The sequence below is a fragment of the Puma concolor genome, chromosome B3 (genome assembly GCF_028749965.1).
Source record: "Puma concolor isolate L17-30 chromosome B3, mPumCon1.1.hap2, whole genome shotgun sequence".
NCBI lineage: Eukaryota > Metazoa > Chordata > Mammalia > Carnivora > Felidae > Puma > Puma concolor.
Genome location: NC_141672.1, coordinates 64,374,076 through 64,391,969, shown reverse-complemented (window position 1 = coordinate 64,391,969; position 17,894 = coordinate 64,374,076). Strand labels below are relative to the sequence as shown.

General features: G+C 38.1%; 2 protein-coding genes across 11 annotated transcripts in view; one reads left to right on the top strand and one right to left on the bottom strand.

Annotated features, from left to right (window-relative positions):
* The window catches only part of LOC112855725 (uncharacterized), a 69,154-nt gene extending 62,964 nt beyond the window's left edge, over nt 1–6,190 (bottom strand). For 7 of the 8 annotated variants that reach the window (XR_015252428.1, XR_015252429.1, XR_015252430.1 and 4 more), the window contains exon 1: nt 5,613–6,190. Coding sequence is in view for 1 of the 8 variants with exons in the window: in XM_086709933.1 (XP_086566059.1) it covers nt 5,613–5,895 (283 nt within the window). In the remaining 7 variants the exon portion in view is untranslated. The remainder of the gene's footprint in view (nt 1–5,612) is intronic. The other variant, XR_015252434.1, reaches the window with a different exon arrangement.
* Nucleotides 6,191–6,207: 17 nt separating this feature from the next.
* The window catches only part of SRP54 (signal recognition particle 54), a 41,123-nt gene continuing 29,436 nt past the window's right edge, over nt 6,208–17,894 (top strand). Inside the window, exons 1-3 of one of the 3 annotated variants that reach the window (XM_086709929.1) lie at nt 6,208–6,407; nt 12,250–12,385; nt 17,124–17,236. In XM_086709929.1, coding sequence (XP_086566055.1) covers nt 12,355–12,385; nt 17,124–17,236 — 144 coding nt within the window. In that variant the 5' untranslated portion in view covers nt 6,208–6,407; nt 12,250–12,354. Of the gene's footprint in view, nt 6,408–12,249; nt 12,386–14,651; nt 14,777–17,123; nt 17,237–17,894 lie in introns of those variants that run through there. The other 2 variants (XM_025919538.2, XM_086709930.1) reach the window with 2 other exon arrangements.

Here is a 17,894-nt window from a genome sequence, read left to right as displayed (position 1 = left end):
GTCAGACTACACATATGATGGTTACCTTCTCCCAGACCAAGCATTCCAAGAGAAAGAAAGTAGAAGTTGCCAGTTTCTTAAGTCCTGGATCTGAAACTGACATAGTGTCACTTCTGCCATATTCTATGGGCCAAAGCTGTAACAGAGCCCATTCAGATTTCAAGGTAGAAAATATAGATCAGACCTGTCATGGAATGAGGATCAAAGAATTTGTGGCCATTTTGTAAAAAGTTTTATAGAAGAATTTGTACAAATAAACTATACATATTTCAAGTGTATAATTATATAAACTTTGTCATATGGATACAGTCATGAAATTATCTCTACAATCAAGGTAGTGGACATATCTGTTACCCCCAAATGTTTCCTTTTGCCCATCTGTAATCCTTCTCCAATCCCTCCACTCACTCAGTTGCCACAGATGTATTTTCTATCACTATAGATCAGGCTGCGTTTTCTAGTTATAAATCAATGAAATCATGCTGTATACAGTCTTTTTTAGTATGGTTGCTTTCACTCAGTATAATTTATTCACATTGTTGGGCAAATACTTCTTTCCATTTATTTGCTAAGTAGTATTCCATTATAAAAATATACCACAATTTGCTCATCCATTCACCCATTCCTAATTGAAATGCCTCCCTCCTTCACTTGTTCTTGAGATACTGTACTGACTAGAAGCTGTATTATGATGCTGGATAGTAGCGATGAGTGCACATCTTTGTCATTTCTGATCTTAGGGGAAAGAACTCAGTCTTTTCACTTTTAAGAATGATGTTAGCTGTAGATTTTTCATACATGTCCTTTATCAGGTTGAGAATGTTCCCTTCTACTCCCAGTTTGATGAGAGTTATCAGGAAGAGGTGTTGGATGTTGTCAAATGCTTTTCCTGATCTATTGAGGTAATAATATAGTTTTTCTTTTTACTGAATATGGTGAATTACATTGATTGATTTTATAATGTTTTACTCATTTATTTTTAAAAGTGTTTATTTATTTTGAGAGAGGAAAGAGAACATACGAACAGGGGAGGGGCAGTGAGAGAGGGAGAGAGAGAATCCCAAGCAGGCTTTATGCTATCAGTGTGGAGTCTGATGCAGGGCTTGATCTCCTGAACCCTGAGATTGTGACCGGAGCCAAAATTAAGAGTCAGACACTTAACTGAATGAGCCACCCAGGTGCCCCTGATTTTATAATGTTAAACCAACAGTGCATTCTTGGGATAAACCCAGTTGCTCATGATGTATTATCCTTTTATATATCCTGCTCATTTAAAAAAAAAAAACCTTTTTTTTTTACATTTATTTTTGATAGAGAGAGAGAGAGAGAGAGAGAGAGAGAGAGAGCACAAGTGGGGGAGGGGCAGAGAGAGGGGGAGACACAGAATCTGAAGCAGGCTCCAGGATCCACGCTGTCAGCACAGAGACAAACGCGGGGCTCAAACTCACAAACCACGAGATCATGATCTGAGCCGAAGTCAGACCCTTAACCGATTGAGCCACCCAGGAGCCCCTATCCTGCTCATTTTATACACAACAATATATTAAAATACAAAAGTACTTTATTCTCTCTTTTTAAAAAATGTTTTATTTATTTTTGTGAGGGAAAGCGTGAGGGGGGAGAGGCAGAGAAAGAAACAGGGACAGAGGACCTGTAGTGGGCTCTGCAATGACAGCAGTAAACCTGATGCCAGGCTTGAATTCACAAACTGTGAGATCATAACCTGAGCCAAAGTTGGATGCTCAACTGACTGAGCCACCTAGGTGCCTCAAAGTACAAAAGTACTTTAGAGAAAAGGATAATTTTTTTGTTTAAAGTTTATTTATTTTGAAAGAGAGAGTACGTGTGCATGCACGTGGGGGAGGGGCAGAGAGAGAGAATCCCAAGCAGGCTCTGTGCTATTAGCACAGAGCCTGAGACATAACTCGGTCTCATGAATCAAATTGTGAGATCATGACCTGAGCCAAAATCAAGAGTCAGACGCTTAACCGACCCAGACACCCAGATGCCCCAAAAGTGTAATTCTTTTTATTTGATAGAAAATTTTTAAGAGGTACCAATTTAAGAGAGGTACCAATTTGCTTAGTATACCTTGTTAGTTTTTGAAAAAACAATCTATTTTTGTTACCTCATGTTCTTGGTAACTTTCATTAATTCATATGGTTTCAATGAAGATTAGAATATCTTTGTTATGATACTTCCTCAGTGGTAATACAATATGGAACTGAAGCAGTATACTGTCTGACAAATGGAACTAGAAACCAGACTTTGCTTTTTAGATTTGTGGGAATTTCAAAGAATTTCTAACAGCTCTGTAGCTGCTGCTCACAAACAGGTCCACTTACGGTCAGTGAAGATATACCTAAAATATACGATACAGTGAAGCTTCTAAAAGCTTCTAGTCATCTACTGTTATCTGCTTTAAGCATTAAATATTTTTTGATGATTTTAATTTCCTTAGAGCAAACCCTAATTTTCTACCCTGTGTAATCTGATTCTTTTTTTTTTCAACGTTTTTTTATTTTTTTTATTTTTGGGACAGAGAGAGACAGAGCACCAACGGGGGAGGGGCAGAGAGAGAGGGAGACACAGAATCGGAAACAGGCTCCAGGCTCCGAGCCATCAGCCCAGAGCCTGACGCGGGGCTCGAACTCACGGACCGCGAGATCGTGACCTGGCTGAAGTCGGACGCTTAACCGACTGCGCCACCCAGGCGCCCCTGTAATCTGATTCTTAATAGAAACTCTTTTGGGCAGTGTGTTTGACTTCCTCATTTGTATTTGCATATCCAAGAAAAATTCGGTGGCTTCAGAATAGCATATGTTAACATACAGTTGTTCCAATGTACTTTTTAAAAATATGCTTATTGGGGGTCCCACTTGCAGTTCTGGCTCTCAGCTCTCCTCAATGGATTGCAGTCACTCTCCTACACTTTGAAATCTAGATCAAGAGCCCATTTTATATATATACAGGAAATAGAAGAGAACAGATGTTCTGCCACAAGATCAGAATCAATTAGCTGAGGTCCTGCTGTATTTTTTACTTCATTCATTCATTCATTCATTCATTCATTTTGGGAGATGGTATCTTTGTGTGCTTTGCCCTTCAGACTGGGTGTATCCTTCCTACATTGGTATTCATTTGTTTCCTAGATCTTTGGCCTAAGCTGTACCAAGGTAAAATGTAGGCTCCCATCTATTTTTTCTACATCTTCAGTTTATCAGGCATTGACATGTGCTTGGCTCTGCCCTGGTCCACGCTTCTAGTTCTACCAGCCTGATCCTAAATGACTCCAGGTGTTGGTGTGATAATCCCACTATTCCTTCAGAGATCAAGAATATTATTCTGGGGTGCCTGGGTGGCTCAGTCAGTAAAGTGTCTGATTTCGGCTCAGGTCATGGTCTCATGGTTTGTGGGTTTGAGCTCTGCATCGGGCTCTCTGCTATTAGTGCAGAGCCTGCTTCAGATCCTCTGTCCCCCTCTTTCTCTGCCTCTCCCCTGCTCGTTCTCTTTCTCTCTCAAAAATATACATTAAAAAAGATTATCCTTCCTTTTGTGTATCTAAAATGATTATGATTTTACCTGTTAGCAACATGTTTTTCAGTTTCAATAAGCATTGCAAAACTCAAAACCAAAGCCATACTCAATACCTACTATTGTCTCTTGCTATTTCATTAAATAGTATAAAAATTCAAGGAGATTTATACTTATTAAAAGTTTAAGAAAATGTCATACAAATAAGATATTATGCAAGTGACTTAATGCTAGAGATAAAAGATAATTTTTTTTTCCTAGAAGAAGGAAATTAGTTAGGAAAATAAAAAATGGTTGACTGGAAGAATCTTTTGTGCTCTGTTTAGAGCCACTTCATAAAAAAGTATACTAAGAATTTCAGCTTGGGAAGATGAGAAAGTTCTGGAGACAGATGTGATGGTTGCACAACGTAAATGTATGTAATGTCACTGAACTGTACACTTAAAAATAACTTAAAATGGTAAATTTTATGTTATGTATATTTTACCACCTAAAAAAGGTATACTAATAAGTTGCTTTTCAAGATTTATGTTAAAACACTCCATTTAAAGCAAAGTGACACCCTCATTTCTTACAATATTCATGTTAATAAACATTTTCAGAAATTCACTGTCGTTTTCTAAATCATTTAATAAATTGCATGAGCTCTCTGACTACAGGATCTGCTGGAGAAAGGCACAAAAAGAGCTTTTAAAAAAGTAAAAATGTACTCTAAAGTCAGTGATCTTGGGTCTTCTTGTTTACAAAATTATCACCCAAGACATGCTTACAGGTTTTCCTGATTTTGAAAAATGGGGCTCTCAACTGATGTCTCTAAAACTGGAAATTTAGATTACAAATGATTCCACAAAACTGAAATCTTGAGGATAAGAGTATTTTAGTAACTGTGCAATTGCCAGAACCAGGCAGTAGGTGGCATTTTTGTAGGCACTTAGGGCTTTTGGAATAAAAGATCTTGTGCTGAGGAATGCAGAAAAAAACAAACGGAAACTACTATGGTTTTTATAATCAATCGGGATATGATAAATAAAACTAGCAATACAAAATTTAAATAAGGAGACTCAGCATATTTTGACTCAGCAATTCCTATCTTGAATCTACCTGTCTGGTTTTCTCCACTTTCTAAAAGGCTAACTCTATCAGTTTTCCAAGTTAATTTCATTTTGGCCTCTCATCTAAAATGATCCCCCCAAATGTGTAATAATAGTAAAAATACCCAATCCTACTGATTGACTAATAACATCACAAAGAAAGAGAGTTCTAGGAAAAAGTTACGTTTGGAAGTTATCAGCACACATGAATATTTCAAATCATGAGTCTGGATGAAAATAAACATGGGAATCAATGTTTAGAGGTATAAAGGTAGCATGGTTTTTTGGCATTGTTCTCAAACAAGGAATATCCTGTTATCTTGTGCTTTCACCAGGCTTCACTTTGCCAAAGCAGTAACCATTCTTCAATAAATGGACCTAATTGCCACATTTCCTCGATTCTAAGTTGTCCTTTTTTGTATTATTAATTTTATTAACAGCTTAAAATCAAAGTCACCCCCCAATCTCTCCCTTACCTCACCCTGGAAAACTGCTATTAAATTGATGGTCCATTTTACAACTGAGAAAATAAATGCACTAGCTACAGGTGACTTTGCTTGTAGGGTAAAAGCTTCCTGCCCCACACACTGAAACACCTTTTGCAAAGTGCTTTTTCAGGTAGTAACTAACCTTACTGGTAGCCACAAATTCGTGGGAGTAATGGCGGTGGGGAGGGCAAAACCCTCCACCCCTTCTCTTCCCTCAGAAAAGGATTAGGCACAAGGAGCCTCTAGGTGGCTTGTCTGAAGTCTGCAGCACAATCACAAACAACCCAGAGCCAGGTCTTCCTGCACCCAATTCCAAACTGGACTCTGAACCTGCTAAGGTTTGAAATGTGCCCCCCGTCAACCTCTCCTATAGAGAGGAGCAGAGACCGGCACAGCGACCCCTAGGAGGCTTTCGGCCTCATGCTGTCTTAGGTCCCCAAGGTCAACACCTATAGTATATCTTTGTCCCAACCACTTGCGTCTGGCTCTGGTCGCTTACGGGTAGTTCTCATCCACTCGAGCAGCGCTGGGAGGTCTGCCGGAGCCACCGTACGTAGCAGCTGCATTATTGCTTGCCGCGCGGAGCGGAATTCCATCTTGGAGCAGAAAACAGCGTCGGGGAAGGTTCGCAATGCGCACGCGCAAGCAGAGAGCGGTCTCCACTCCAGATCCGACACGGCGGAACCCGCCTCCCCCGGCTGCGAAATCCCTAAGCCCCGCCCCTTGTTGGTGTTCACACGTGCGCCTGGGGACGAAACCCTACTTTGAATTGCATCTCTCATGATTCTCCTTTCAGCTGGCAGTGCACTGCCCAGTCACTTTTTAAGGTGACTTCTCGAGGCCGGAATTATTTCCTGAGATCGCATCCCTAGAGAACATCCTGTACTGCCACTTTGCTGCCGCAGTGATTGGGCAATAGGAAACGGAATGTCCCAAAGCCAGTCGAAGCAAAGAAACATCGCAGTAAACCCTTTCAGCGAAAGCACTGAAAGTACGCGGCAGGTGCCCCGGAAGCGGAAGTGTATCCTTTTCATAAGAGGCTGGACTACGCCGAGTGGTGACGTTTCCTCATTGGGCGGAAGGTTCGGTGGCAATCGTCGGTCTTCCAGCTGGTGGGAGTTGGCGTCGCGGTGCTGGGCGCTGGAGCCCTAGTTTGTATAGTTTGGGAAGTCGGGCTGTGGGATCGCATCTGTCTGTCTGATCCCTGCTTTTCTTGGTTTCCCCCCACGTTGCGGGGGCCTCGCGAAGGAATCCCCGGCCCCTTTGGGCCACAGCGGTAGCGGTGCCTTTTGCGGTAAGTGTCTTGCTTTTTCCCGCCCCCGACCACGGACTGGCAGCTAGGGGCAGCCTCAGCCCTGCTTGGGGGCTAGAGACTCCAGAGGGAGTAGGCTTCTCTGGCCACCGACTCTCGTCACCGAGATTGAGGTGCACTGGCCCTTTTTCATCTCGTGTGCCCCGTCAGAAGTTTTATTAAAGGATGCACTGTGACCCTTTTAAGTTGTCTTCAGATTTACCCGAGCCAAATTAGATGTAGGCAATTACAGGCCTGGCTCTTTGCTTTGCTCTCTTGATCAATAATTTAGATGTGGCTACTTCTCCGAAAACCTTTTGACGTGTACGAGATTTTATTTTTCCGTGTCCGTTGTGCTCGACACATTGTTCTGCATATAGTAGGCGTTCAATAAACAATACGGGATATCAGTTCAATGCCAATGGTGACTTCAGATATACGATGGCTCTTTCTGTACATTTGACACTTTCTTTAAACTCTTTCCCCTATTGTCTTTCTTGATGCTATTCTCACCTAGTTCTTTCATATGCTTAATTCAACAGTATTTACTTATTCCTATCTATAGGGATATTGAAATGAATGACAAAAATACTGCCATTGAGGAGCTAACAGTACAGTGAGAGAGGCACATAAATATACATTATAGCAAGATGAGTAATGAGAAAGTTTAAAGAGCCATGATAGCTATGGGAACACAGATGAGATTGTTCAGGGGGATTTGTGGCCCTCAGCAGGTTGCTAGTCCAATCCAGTCTCAGTTTCCTCATCTATCTAATAACTTATTATGGGGATGAAAGATTAGGTGATCTGTTCTGGGCAGTGTCTAGAATATAGCAGTGTTGATGCCAAAGGGTAAATTATTTCCCTTAAAACTCTTTCTCTTGATGTTTTCATGTGGTCAGTTAGTATTTTCTAATTTAATAAAAGCATCTTCAAGCCCTTCTTCAAACAGATCTTGCCTCTAATTTCACCTAACTGGGAATTCTGGATCCACCTCTGGAATTTAATAAGATAAATATAAATGGTAGCTTTAAAAAAGTTGATTTTCTTCTGTATGCTTTTGGAGAGGGTAAGGAATTAGTAAGGGCTTCTATCCCTGTTAATTATTCTCAGTCTTAGTTGACTACTTTTTGTTGGCTCTTTGCCATCCCTGTAACCCAAATGGTCTTTCACAGTCTTCTTGAGAATTATCATCTACATCCATGGCTTCCATGGCATTATCCTTGTATGCCAACCATTTCCAAACTTCTGTAACTTCTTTTTTTTTCCTGTAACTTCTGTCTCATGAATGATATCGTTTTTTAGTTTCTATAAATTTAGTACGTCCAAAACCAAGCTTACTACCTCAACTTTCCTTTTTTTAAATTCTTTTCATTATTACTATATGATATATACATGTTTTTGACTCCTTGTTTGTACTTGAATTTTGTGATATTTGTATGTTCAATTTTTAAGGAATAATAAAATGAATGTGCACAGTATCCAACTTTTAGTAGAACATTACAAAATATTTTAGTAGATGTGCTCAAAATCCAACTTTAGTAAAACTTTACAAATACAACATTACAAAACCTTACAGCCCCTTGAACCTTTTCTGTATTAACTCTTTAATTTTCCAACCAGTTTCTCTTTGCCTTCCATTCTTTGGTTAATGGCATCATTGGCCATCTGGTTACTGTTTGAGACCTTGGAGTCACTTTTGCCTTTTTTTTCCCTTCATTTTCCACAACCATTTGGTCATTATGTCCTGTAGCTTCTGTTTTACGGGCTTGACTTGAGCCGTTTTGCTTTCTGCTTCCCTGGTTCAAGCCCACGTCTCCATTAGACTTTTGGGATAAGATTAGTGTACGTAGTCTCTTTGCCTCTCAAGTTTTTCTCCCTCCAAAGTATTTGCTATTTGACTCTAATCTTTTTAAATTATGGAACAGATTTTTCTTTCTCTGTTTTTCTTTGAAGAATATTGCTTCATGCAATGGTTATTAAGCCTGGCTGTACTTAATATGTAGCCAGTGAAGTTTTTCAAAATCTGATGCCTTGTTTCACTCTCCTAATGAAGAATTTAGATGAGGCCACTTCTGCCAACACCTTTTGATGTTACTATCCCTAGAGGTTGATTGAATATCTAATTTTTAGCTGATAGGTGTTAGCTAAACGTCGCTGAAATAACCCATTGCTTGAAATAGCTCATTCCTCCTCTTCCGTATTTTCAGTCTACGTTCAACTTCAGGACATACTGTTTCCAAGGAATTCTTTTGACTTGTTTTAATCTTGGTAAAAGTTTACATAAAAATTCTTGTTATAATTGACCTGATAGCCAAAAAAGTATCTTAAAGGAATGATTCTCATTGTTTTTGAACTGTTACCTCTTGTTGCTAATTGAGTTTTTGGTACGCCTTTTCTGTTATCAAACTATAAAGTGTCGTATTGTTGTTGTTTTTGATTAAAAGGAATTTTAAAATTTGGAAACAGATTATTTTAATGAAGAGGGAATTTCCTGATACTTTTCGTTGTAATTGAATATAACCTTTGTTGCAGAATTAAAGCAGGTAAGTCAGTGATGGTATGATGTATAATTTATCTTCTGAAGTTAATGGAGGAGTTTTGTCTGTGTTAAATTGATGTAATTTATTGATTTTGGAGTTAGAGCTTTTCTCATGCTGGGACAATTTCTGGAATACATACTAGGTGTTTGATGAATGAATAACTAAATGAATCCATGTGGCAACTTCATCTCAATCCCCAGTATAATATCATTGTAATTCTCACAAGGAGAACTTTGAAAAATAATTAATTTTACCTTTGACTTAAAAAATAATAGTCGTACCAAAAATTTGTAAATTACAAAAAGATGTAAATAAGAAAATAAAAATTCATCCAGAAATGATAAATGTTATTTGCTAACAGTTTTATTGAAATAAAATTCACATATCCTACAATTCACCTAAAGTTACAATTCAGTGCTTTTTAGTGTGTTGACAGAGTTGTGCAGTCATCACCACAATCAATTTTAGAACATTTTCATCACTCCATGAAGAAACCCCATACCCATTAATAGTCACTCCTCATTTTCCCCCAACTTCGGAGCCCTAACCATTAATCCACTTTCTGTCTCTGTAGATTTACTTCTGGACATTTCATATAAATGGAATCCTAGAATATGTGATCTTTTGTCACTGGTTTCTTTCATGCAGATTATGTTTTCAGTATTCATCCATGTTGTAGCATGAATCAGTACTTCAATTCTTTTTTTTATTTAAATTCAAGTTAGTTAACATAGAGTGTAGTCTTGGCTTCAGGAGCAGAACCCAGTGATTCATCTCTTACATGTAATACCCAGTGTGCATCCCAAGTGCCTTCCATAATGCTCATCACCTGTTAACCCATCCCCCCACCTGCTTCCCCTACAACAACCCTCTATTCTCTGTATTTAAGATTCTCTTGTGGTTTGTCTCTCTTTCTGTTTTTGTCTTATTTTTCCTTCCCTTCCCCTATGTTCATCTGTTGTGTTTCTCAAATTCCATATTTGAAATCATATGGTATCTGTCTTTCTCTGACTTACTACGTGTCGCATAATATACTCTAGTTCCATCCACTTTGTGGCAAATGGCAAGATTTTGTTCTTTTTGATTGCTGAGTAGCATTCTGTTATACACACACACACACACACACACACACACACACACACACACACACACCACATCTTCTTTATTCATTCATTCATCAGTCAAAGGACATTTGGGCTATTGTTCATATCACTGCTATGAACATTGGGGTGCATGTGCTCCTTTGAATCAGCATTTTTGTATCCTTTGGATAAATACCTAGTAGTGCATTTGTTAGGTCTTAGGGTAGTTCTATTTTTAATTTTTCGAGGAACCAACCTCCTGTTTTCCAGAGTGGCTGTACCAGTTTGCATTCCCACCAACAGTACAAAAGGGTTCCCCTTTCTCTGAATTTTTGCCAACATCTGTTCTTTCCTGAGTTGTTAATTTTAGCCGTTCTGACAGATATGAAGTGGTATCTCATTGTGGTTTTGATTTGTATTTCCCTAATGATGAGTGATGTTGAGTATTTTCCTGTGTCTGTGAGCCATCTGGATGTCTTCTTTGGAAAATTGTCTATTCATGTGTTTTGCCCATTCCTTCACTGGATTATTTGTTTTTTGGGTGTTGAGTTTGGTAAATTCTTTATAGATTTTGGAAACTAACCTTTTATCTGATATGTCATTTGCAAAGATCTTCTCGCATTGCCTGTTAGTTTGGTTGATTGTTTTCTTTGCTGTGTTCATTTCTTTTTATTATCAAATATTCCATTTTATGGATATATCACATTATTTTTACCCACTCATCAGTTGAGGGATGTTTGGGTTCTTTCTACTTTTTGGCTAGAGTGAATAATGCTGCCAATGACCATTTATGTACAAATTTTTGTTTGGATGTATCTTACTTTCTCTTGGCTTGTACCTAGGAGTGGAATTGCTGGGTCATATGTAGTAACCCTGTGTTCAACATTCTGAGGAATTGCCCAAATTGTTTCCAACGGGCTGTACCATTTTACATCCCCACCAACAGTACATGAAGGTTCTGATTTCTCCACATTCGGAACAACACTTGTTATGTCTTTTTGACTATAGCCATCCTATTGTGTGTGGAGTAGTATCTGAGTGTGCCTTTGATTTGCATTTCCCTGGAGGCTAATGTTATTTTTTGATATTTTTTTATAGATAAAAATGGATTATACAATAAATACAGTTTTGTATTCTGTCTTTTGCATTTAAGCATGTTTTTAACATTAGCGAGCATGTTTACAAAAGAATTTCCCTCATTACTGCTTCCCTTTTCATTACCCCAAATCATAATTCTTGAGAAAACTTGCCTCACTTATATGCATAGAAAATAAAATCTGTAGGAACATGTACTAAATTGTTATTGGTGGTTGTCGGGACAAGAGGGTGTAAGATTAGGGGAATTACATTTTCTGCCTTTAGTGTTTCTGTAATGTTTGAATTTTTACAGTGAACACGTATCCTCCTGTAATCACAAAACATAAACTATTATGAATTATTTCCTTGGAGGACCAAGATTCAGTATGAAAAAATATCCACAAATTTAAAAGTCATAATTAACATTATATTGTTGGTTATTCAAATATAATAATTTTAGCAGCTAAAATAGATAGTCCACTTTGTTAAATAAATTTATTTTTCTGTTATCCTAGAATGTGAATACATATGACATACACAATTTATATATCCATATATTTAGTATTATAGTTAGGAAAGCAAGTTTTGGTTTGGGCTATTGACTAATTTATGGAAATGTATATAATGTAGAAGTAAATTTTCTAAAGATATTTACTACTAATAATATATTTATTTAGTTTTTTAGTCTAATACTGATCCAATAAGTTAGTCACTGACTAGGGCTAAAAATAAGTTTTTTATAGGGATTTTCATTGTAATAGGATTTGAAATCTCTAGTCATTAGGATCTGTTTATAAAATCTCAGATCAGGCAAGGTTCTGGCAGGCATATTTATAATTGTTTATAAATAATATAAAGTGGCTGTTTGGATACTCCAGCTTCTGTTGAATAATAGAATTACAGGAACATATAATTGGCATTAAAGATTCCTGGGGTGGTTCCTAGGTAATGGGATAGGAAACTTAGTAGGGTAAGGTTTTTAAGAAAATTTCTAGTTTACTTACACTTCGGATGAAAATATAGGGAGAGCCAGTTGGTGTCATTCAAGAAAACAAGGAAGTTTTATATTTATTGTCTCATTTAACCCTCACAACATCCCTTCAGGGTCACTATCTTGATAATGGTATTATCTCCATTTTGCAGGTGAGGAAAGTGAGGCTCAGAGAGATTAAGTAACTTGCCCACAGTAACTCAGCCAGTATGTAACAGAGCTGGGTTTGAATCCAAGTCTGTCAGACTCCAAAGCCCATGCTCTTTCCAGTACTTCACACTGCAGCAGGTAAGTATGATACTTGGCCTTGTGCTTGCCTTATGAGGGCACCCAGACTTGAGCCTGTTTCCATCACCTCACTATCCAACTCCTAGTCAGATTCTTGTCAGAACATGTGACTCAGATGAAGCTCCGTCCTCACACATCTGATTGCAGTGGTCCTCATCAGTTCTTTCTGGACATTGCAGTTATTCTGCCATGGAGAAGAGTGTGCATTTTTGCTTTCAAAAGACGATTTCCTCTGTTGTAATATAGCAACAAATTTGACCCTGGAGTTTGCCAGCAGGGGCATTCAACCCTATTTTTTAAAGCATCATTCATACTATAGGGCCTAAGACTGGGTAGCCAAGGGACTGTGGGAAGTCATTTTGCCTTTTTTTTTTTTTCCTTCTAGGGAAGAGCCATTCCCTAACCTGCTTGTATCATAAAATTGTTGTGAGGGTGGAATGAGATAATAGATGTTAAATTGAATGAAATACTATACGGTAATTTACCCTTACCTTTCCAATAGCCTCATCTAAGTAGAGATTCCTTTTTTGTGAAGTTCTAGCACACACTGCTTTACTTCTGTAAATCTTTTTAGTTGAACAAGAGAATTTTGAGGGAGTGTTCTTGAATTGTAAATTACTCTAATTTGAGATATAGGGTTAGCTAGTAACATTAAAAAAGATGTTTTGCATTTTAGTGTGCATATAAGATCAAGGTGAAGGTCATTTTTAAGAATCTTGTTGGAAATTTTATAGAGAAATTCTAAAAAGTTATAATAAGTGATGGCAAATGAGTATTAATTGTACAATATCAATTACATAGGTCATTGACTTTTTTAAATTTATCATCTTATCTTCACTGGTTTATTTTAGTCGTCTTAAAGGAGATATTTTTTTTTTTTTTTTTTTTTTTTTAAATTTTTTTTTTTTTTTTCAACGTTTATTCATTTTTGGGACAGAGAGAGACAGAGCATGAACGGGGGAGGGGCAGAGAGAGAGGGAGACACAGAATCGGAAACAGGCTCCAGGCTCTGAGCCATCAGCCCAGAGCCTGACGCGGGGCTCGAACTCACGGACCGCGAGATCGTGACCTGGCTGAAGTCGGACGCTTAACCGACTGCGCCACCCAGGCGCCCCTTAAAGGAGATATTTGAAAGGCCTTTCATGACTTTGGATCCCTAGTCTTGCTTTATTCTTAAAGTCTTAAATGTTTTCATTTGTAAAGTTCATTTTCAATACATAACTCTGAGGATACATAAAGCAGTGAGCTCATAGGGAGAGCAAAAGGGGGAAAAGTCCCTGCCCTCATGCAGCTTATATTTCAGTTGGGGGATATAGAGCACAGTGTGAGTAAATCATATGTCAGTTGGTAGTGGAATGATGAGAAAAATAAAGAGAAGGCAGATTGTGATTTTAAACAAGTGGTTAGGGAAAGCCTCACTGAGAAACTGCGTCTGGACAACCACCTGAAGGAGATGGGGGAGGGAGCTGTCTTACCCGTGTGGGCCAGAGGAAGAGCATGCCAGCCAGTACAAAGGTCCTGAGGTGGTATAGTGCAGCATCAACAGCAAGGAGGTCCATGTGATTAAAACTGAGTGTGTGTGTGTGTTTGGGAGTGCCTTACAGTCCATTTTGAAGACTTTATCTCTGCATGAAATAGGAAGGCATTGAGGTTTTGAGCAGAATTCTAATACCGGAGTTTTCACAAACATATCCTTGGAAATTGCAGAGGAAATACTATATAAATAAAAGGTACTATTAGGTATCATTATTCCTCTACTGAAATGCAGGTTTTTATAATCAGTCAAATGTGTAAGAAAATGTGCTGCCAATAAGTACTTACATAAGGAAAAATGTATTAGAAAATTCACGGAGGTGCCTAGGTGGCTTATTTGTTTGAGCATCCGACTTTGGCTCAGGTTGTGATCTCACAGTTCATGAGTTCCAGCCTGGCACCGGGCTTTCTGTTGACAGCACAGAGCCTGCTTCGGTTCCTCTGTCCGCTCCCCACCCCCGCCCGCCCCCCCTTCCCTGCTTGCTCTCTTTCTCTCAAAATTTTTTTTAAAAAAGGAAAGGAAACTTAACAAGCTTTTTAAAAAAGATCTGGCCAATATGGGAAATAGGTTTATTTTAGTTAACTAGTATAGCTTTTTAAAATGGAGGATGACATGTTTATGACATGATCTCTAAAAAAGTAAATTGTGGTGTCATAATTAGGATTATATCTCTCCTGGTAGCACAGTGGTAAAGGAGATGAACTGAAACATCTGGCTCTTACTTTTTACCTCAAGAATATTTACTTAAGCAATAATAATATAAGGAGTATGGGAGAAGAAACAAAAAGTGCTGGATCTTTTCTGTGAAGTAGTTGGTCTTTTAGGTGAAGTAACCATGTAATTGTAAACAAGTTATGGTAAGCAATTGTTTTCAATTTCATCAAGTATTGTTAGTAATTTTTTAGGTTCTAAATTTTATGTGAGTGGAAGTGTAGTGTTTAATCTGGAGCTCAACCTGGAATATCTCTTTGCCAGTGATAAGTCCTTGAGTGCGTTTCCTTTCCTGCTTCTTTTGACTCCCCTCATCTCCGCTTTCTGGATGTTGAATGAGTCAGCAATTTTGTCCTTCTGTTTCTCTTATTTTTAATCTCCTGTATACTCTCTATGTAGGATCTAGTCTAGATTATCTTGGTTGACTATATTAGATTGGATTAATTCAGAAGAGTTACTAAATTGTTTTGAACAAATGAACTTTTCTGCTGATAGTACTTATTTATACCAGATAATTGATACTTTTTAACGTGGTTTCAGAGCCCTTTACTAACTGCATTTCCTTTTAATTAGATAGCCCACTGTCTGACTAGAATATATAATTTACTGTCTCCTAAATAATGCATATTTAATAATCTACAAGTCCATACATATGTATATGTAAGTTGTAAGTATGTCCCAGGCTTTTCCATGTCTCAATTTCTGCTTATGCCATATCATCTTCAAATTCCTTTTTGTCTTCTTTTCCACCTGCCCATGTTCTACCTATATTTCAGGATCAAATTCACATTCAAGCTTCTCTGTACAGCCTGTTCTGTCTCCTTGAGCCTGTTTTTTCTTGCTTAGAATTTTTATAGAAATAATCATTGGCCATTGATCATAAAGTTTCATTACTAACTTTGAACTCATACTTTACTGGTGTTATTAAAGGTCTCCACAAAAACAATAGGATATGTGTGTGTATTTACATATATGTGTATATATGTGTGTATATTTATACACACATTTATATATATACACACATATATAAAAAGAGACTTATTATAAGGAATAATAAATGGTTCATGTGATCATGGAGGCTAATTAAGCCCCAAAATCCTTCAACTTGGCAAGCTGGACACCTAGGAGAGCTAAGCCAGTGGTGTAGTTCCAGTCTAAAAAGGCTGGCGGGCTTGAGACCCAGGAAGAGCTGATGTTTCGTTTGAGCCTGAAGGTAGGAAAAAGCCAATGTCCCGGTTCAAGGCAGTCAGGCAAGAGGACTTCCCTTAGTATTTATTTTGCCATTCATTCATGTGCCTTGTTTTACCAGCTAGTGGATAAGCAACTTGAGGCCAGGGACCACCTGTCATGCTTGCTTGCTTACCGTCCATAAATCCTTGCATAGGACTTAAGTGTAATGGGTATATCTGCATACTTTATAAAACTGTAACGTTTTAGAGCTGGATAGGGTCTTTGAGGTTATCTTGTTTCAGAGTTGGGGAATCAAGAACAGCTTTAAAATGGGAAGATTAGTAATATACCTCTTTCCTTGGTTATTAGAAGAGTAAGATGAGCTAATATAATGTGTGTGAAAAGTTAGGTGTCCTATTAATTAAAACTTTTTTTTTTTTTTGGCTTAGAGCATGAATCAAAATAGTTTACAAAAGTCTTTTTATGTGATAAATTAGACAATATTTCTGGGTGGAAATCCCCTTTTCTTTCTCTTTCTCATATTCAAATGTATGTTCAAAATGTCCATGTTCAAATGTATCTCCAGATTTGAGATCATACCATCATTTCCTCAAAGCATATTATCTGATAGGTTAAATTTGCTGATTTGTATAAAATATCCCAATTAGGTATACATCATCAAGTGGTAGGTTTAGCTTTTGGGCATGCCTATATTGAAGTGGCAGATTGAGGCTATAGAGGTTGAGGTTACAGTATCTATTTTTTTTTTTAATTTTTTTTAACGTTTATTTATTTTTGAGACAGAGAGAGACAGAGCATAAACGGGGTAGGGTCAGAGAGAGAGGGAGACACAGAACTTGAAACAGGCTTCAGGCTCTGAGCGGTCAGCACAGAGCCCGATGCAGGGCTCGAACTCACAGACGGTGAGATCATGACCTGAGCCGAAGTCGGACGCTTAACCGACTGAGCCACCCAGGTGCCCCACAGTATCTATTTTTTTTAATGTTTGTTTATTTTTGAGAGGGAGAGAACACAAGCCAGGGAGGGACAGGGACGGAGAGAGAGGGAGACAGAGGATCCGAGGCGGGCTCTGCACTGACAGCAGCAAGCCCTATGTGCATCCTGAACTCAGGAACCATGAGATCATGACCTGAGTCAAAGTCGGACACTCGACTGACTGAGCCACCCAGGCACCCCAAGGTTACAGTATCTGAAGACTGAAGTACTTTATTTGAATTTAAATACTCTTTTTTAGAAGTCTCCAGTTATGGGAACCGGTATTGATTATTTTCAAATGTTTTTATTTAATTTTTTCTTTCCTAGATTTTCTTGTAATCACATCTACCAAAGCCTTCAAGATGGTACTAGCAGACCTTGGAAGAAAAATAACATCAGCATTACGCTCATTGAGCAATGCCACCATTATCAATGAAGAGGTATGTAAAATATGTGAAATGCATGTGATAGCACATCATTACTAGCATTGGGGAGGTGAATTATTAGTAATCTCTCTGTTTATATTTGTTCTGTTGTAGATTTAATCATTGTAGGTAAACACTTAAAACTGAAGACACTAGTTAGTGTCTTTTATTGAGTTGACCGTCTTACTGTTTAACTTGCTATAAAGAATTATAAAAAAAGAAACAACAACAACAAAAAAACGAACCTTCACTAACATGTAAAAATGACATACATTTTATGTTTTAAAAAAGGGCTTAGGTCTGGAGATATACTTTTGCTTTGTCTCTTGACATAGGCCTAAAACTTCATTGTCCTGCTTCTTTTTTCTTGGCTAGGCATGTGTGTGTGTCTCACCTTTTTCTCTTTGACTTCTACTTAGCATTCTTGTTAAAGGCTAGTATTTTTATTTTGTCTACTTTGATTCATTTTCTCTGAAATCTTCACTCAGTTGTTTTAGAGATTTTGTAAGCTGATTCCTTGTATGGTGTCTGAAATACTCTTCCTCCTGGCTTTCTTGTTTTAAGTTTAAAATATGTCTTTCTGGGGGTGTCTGGGTGGCTCAGAAATTTGAGCATCCAACTCTTGATTTCAGCTCAGGTCATGGTCCCAGGGTCTCAGGACCCCCTGTTGGCT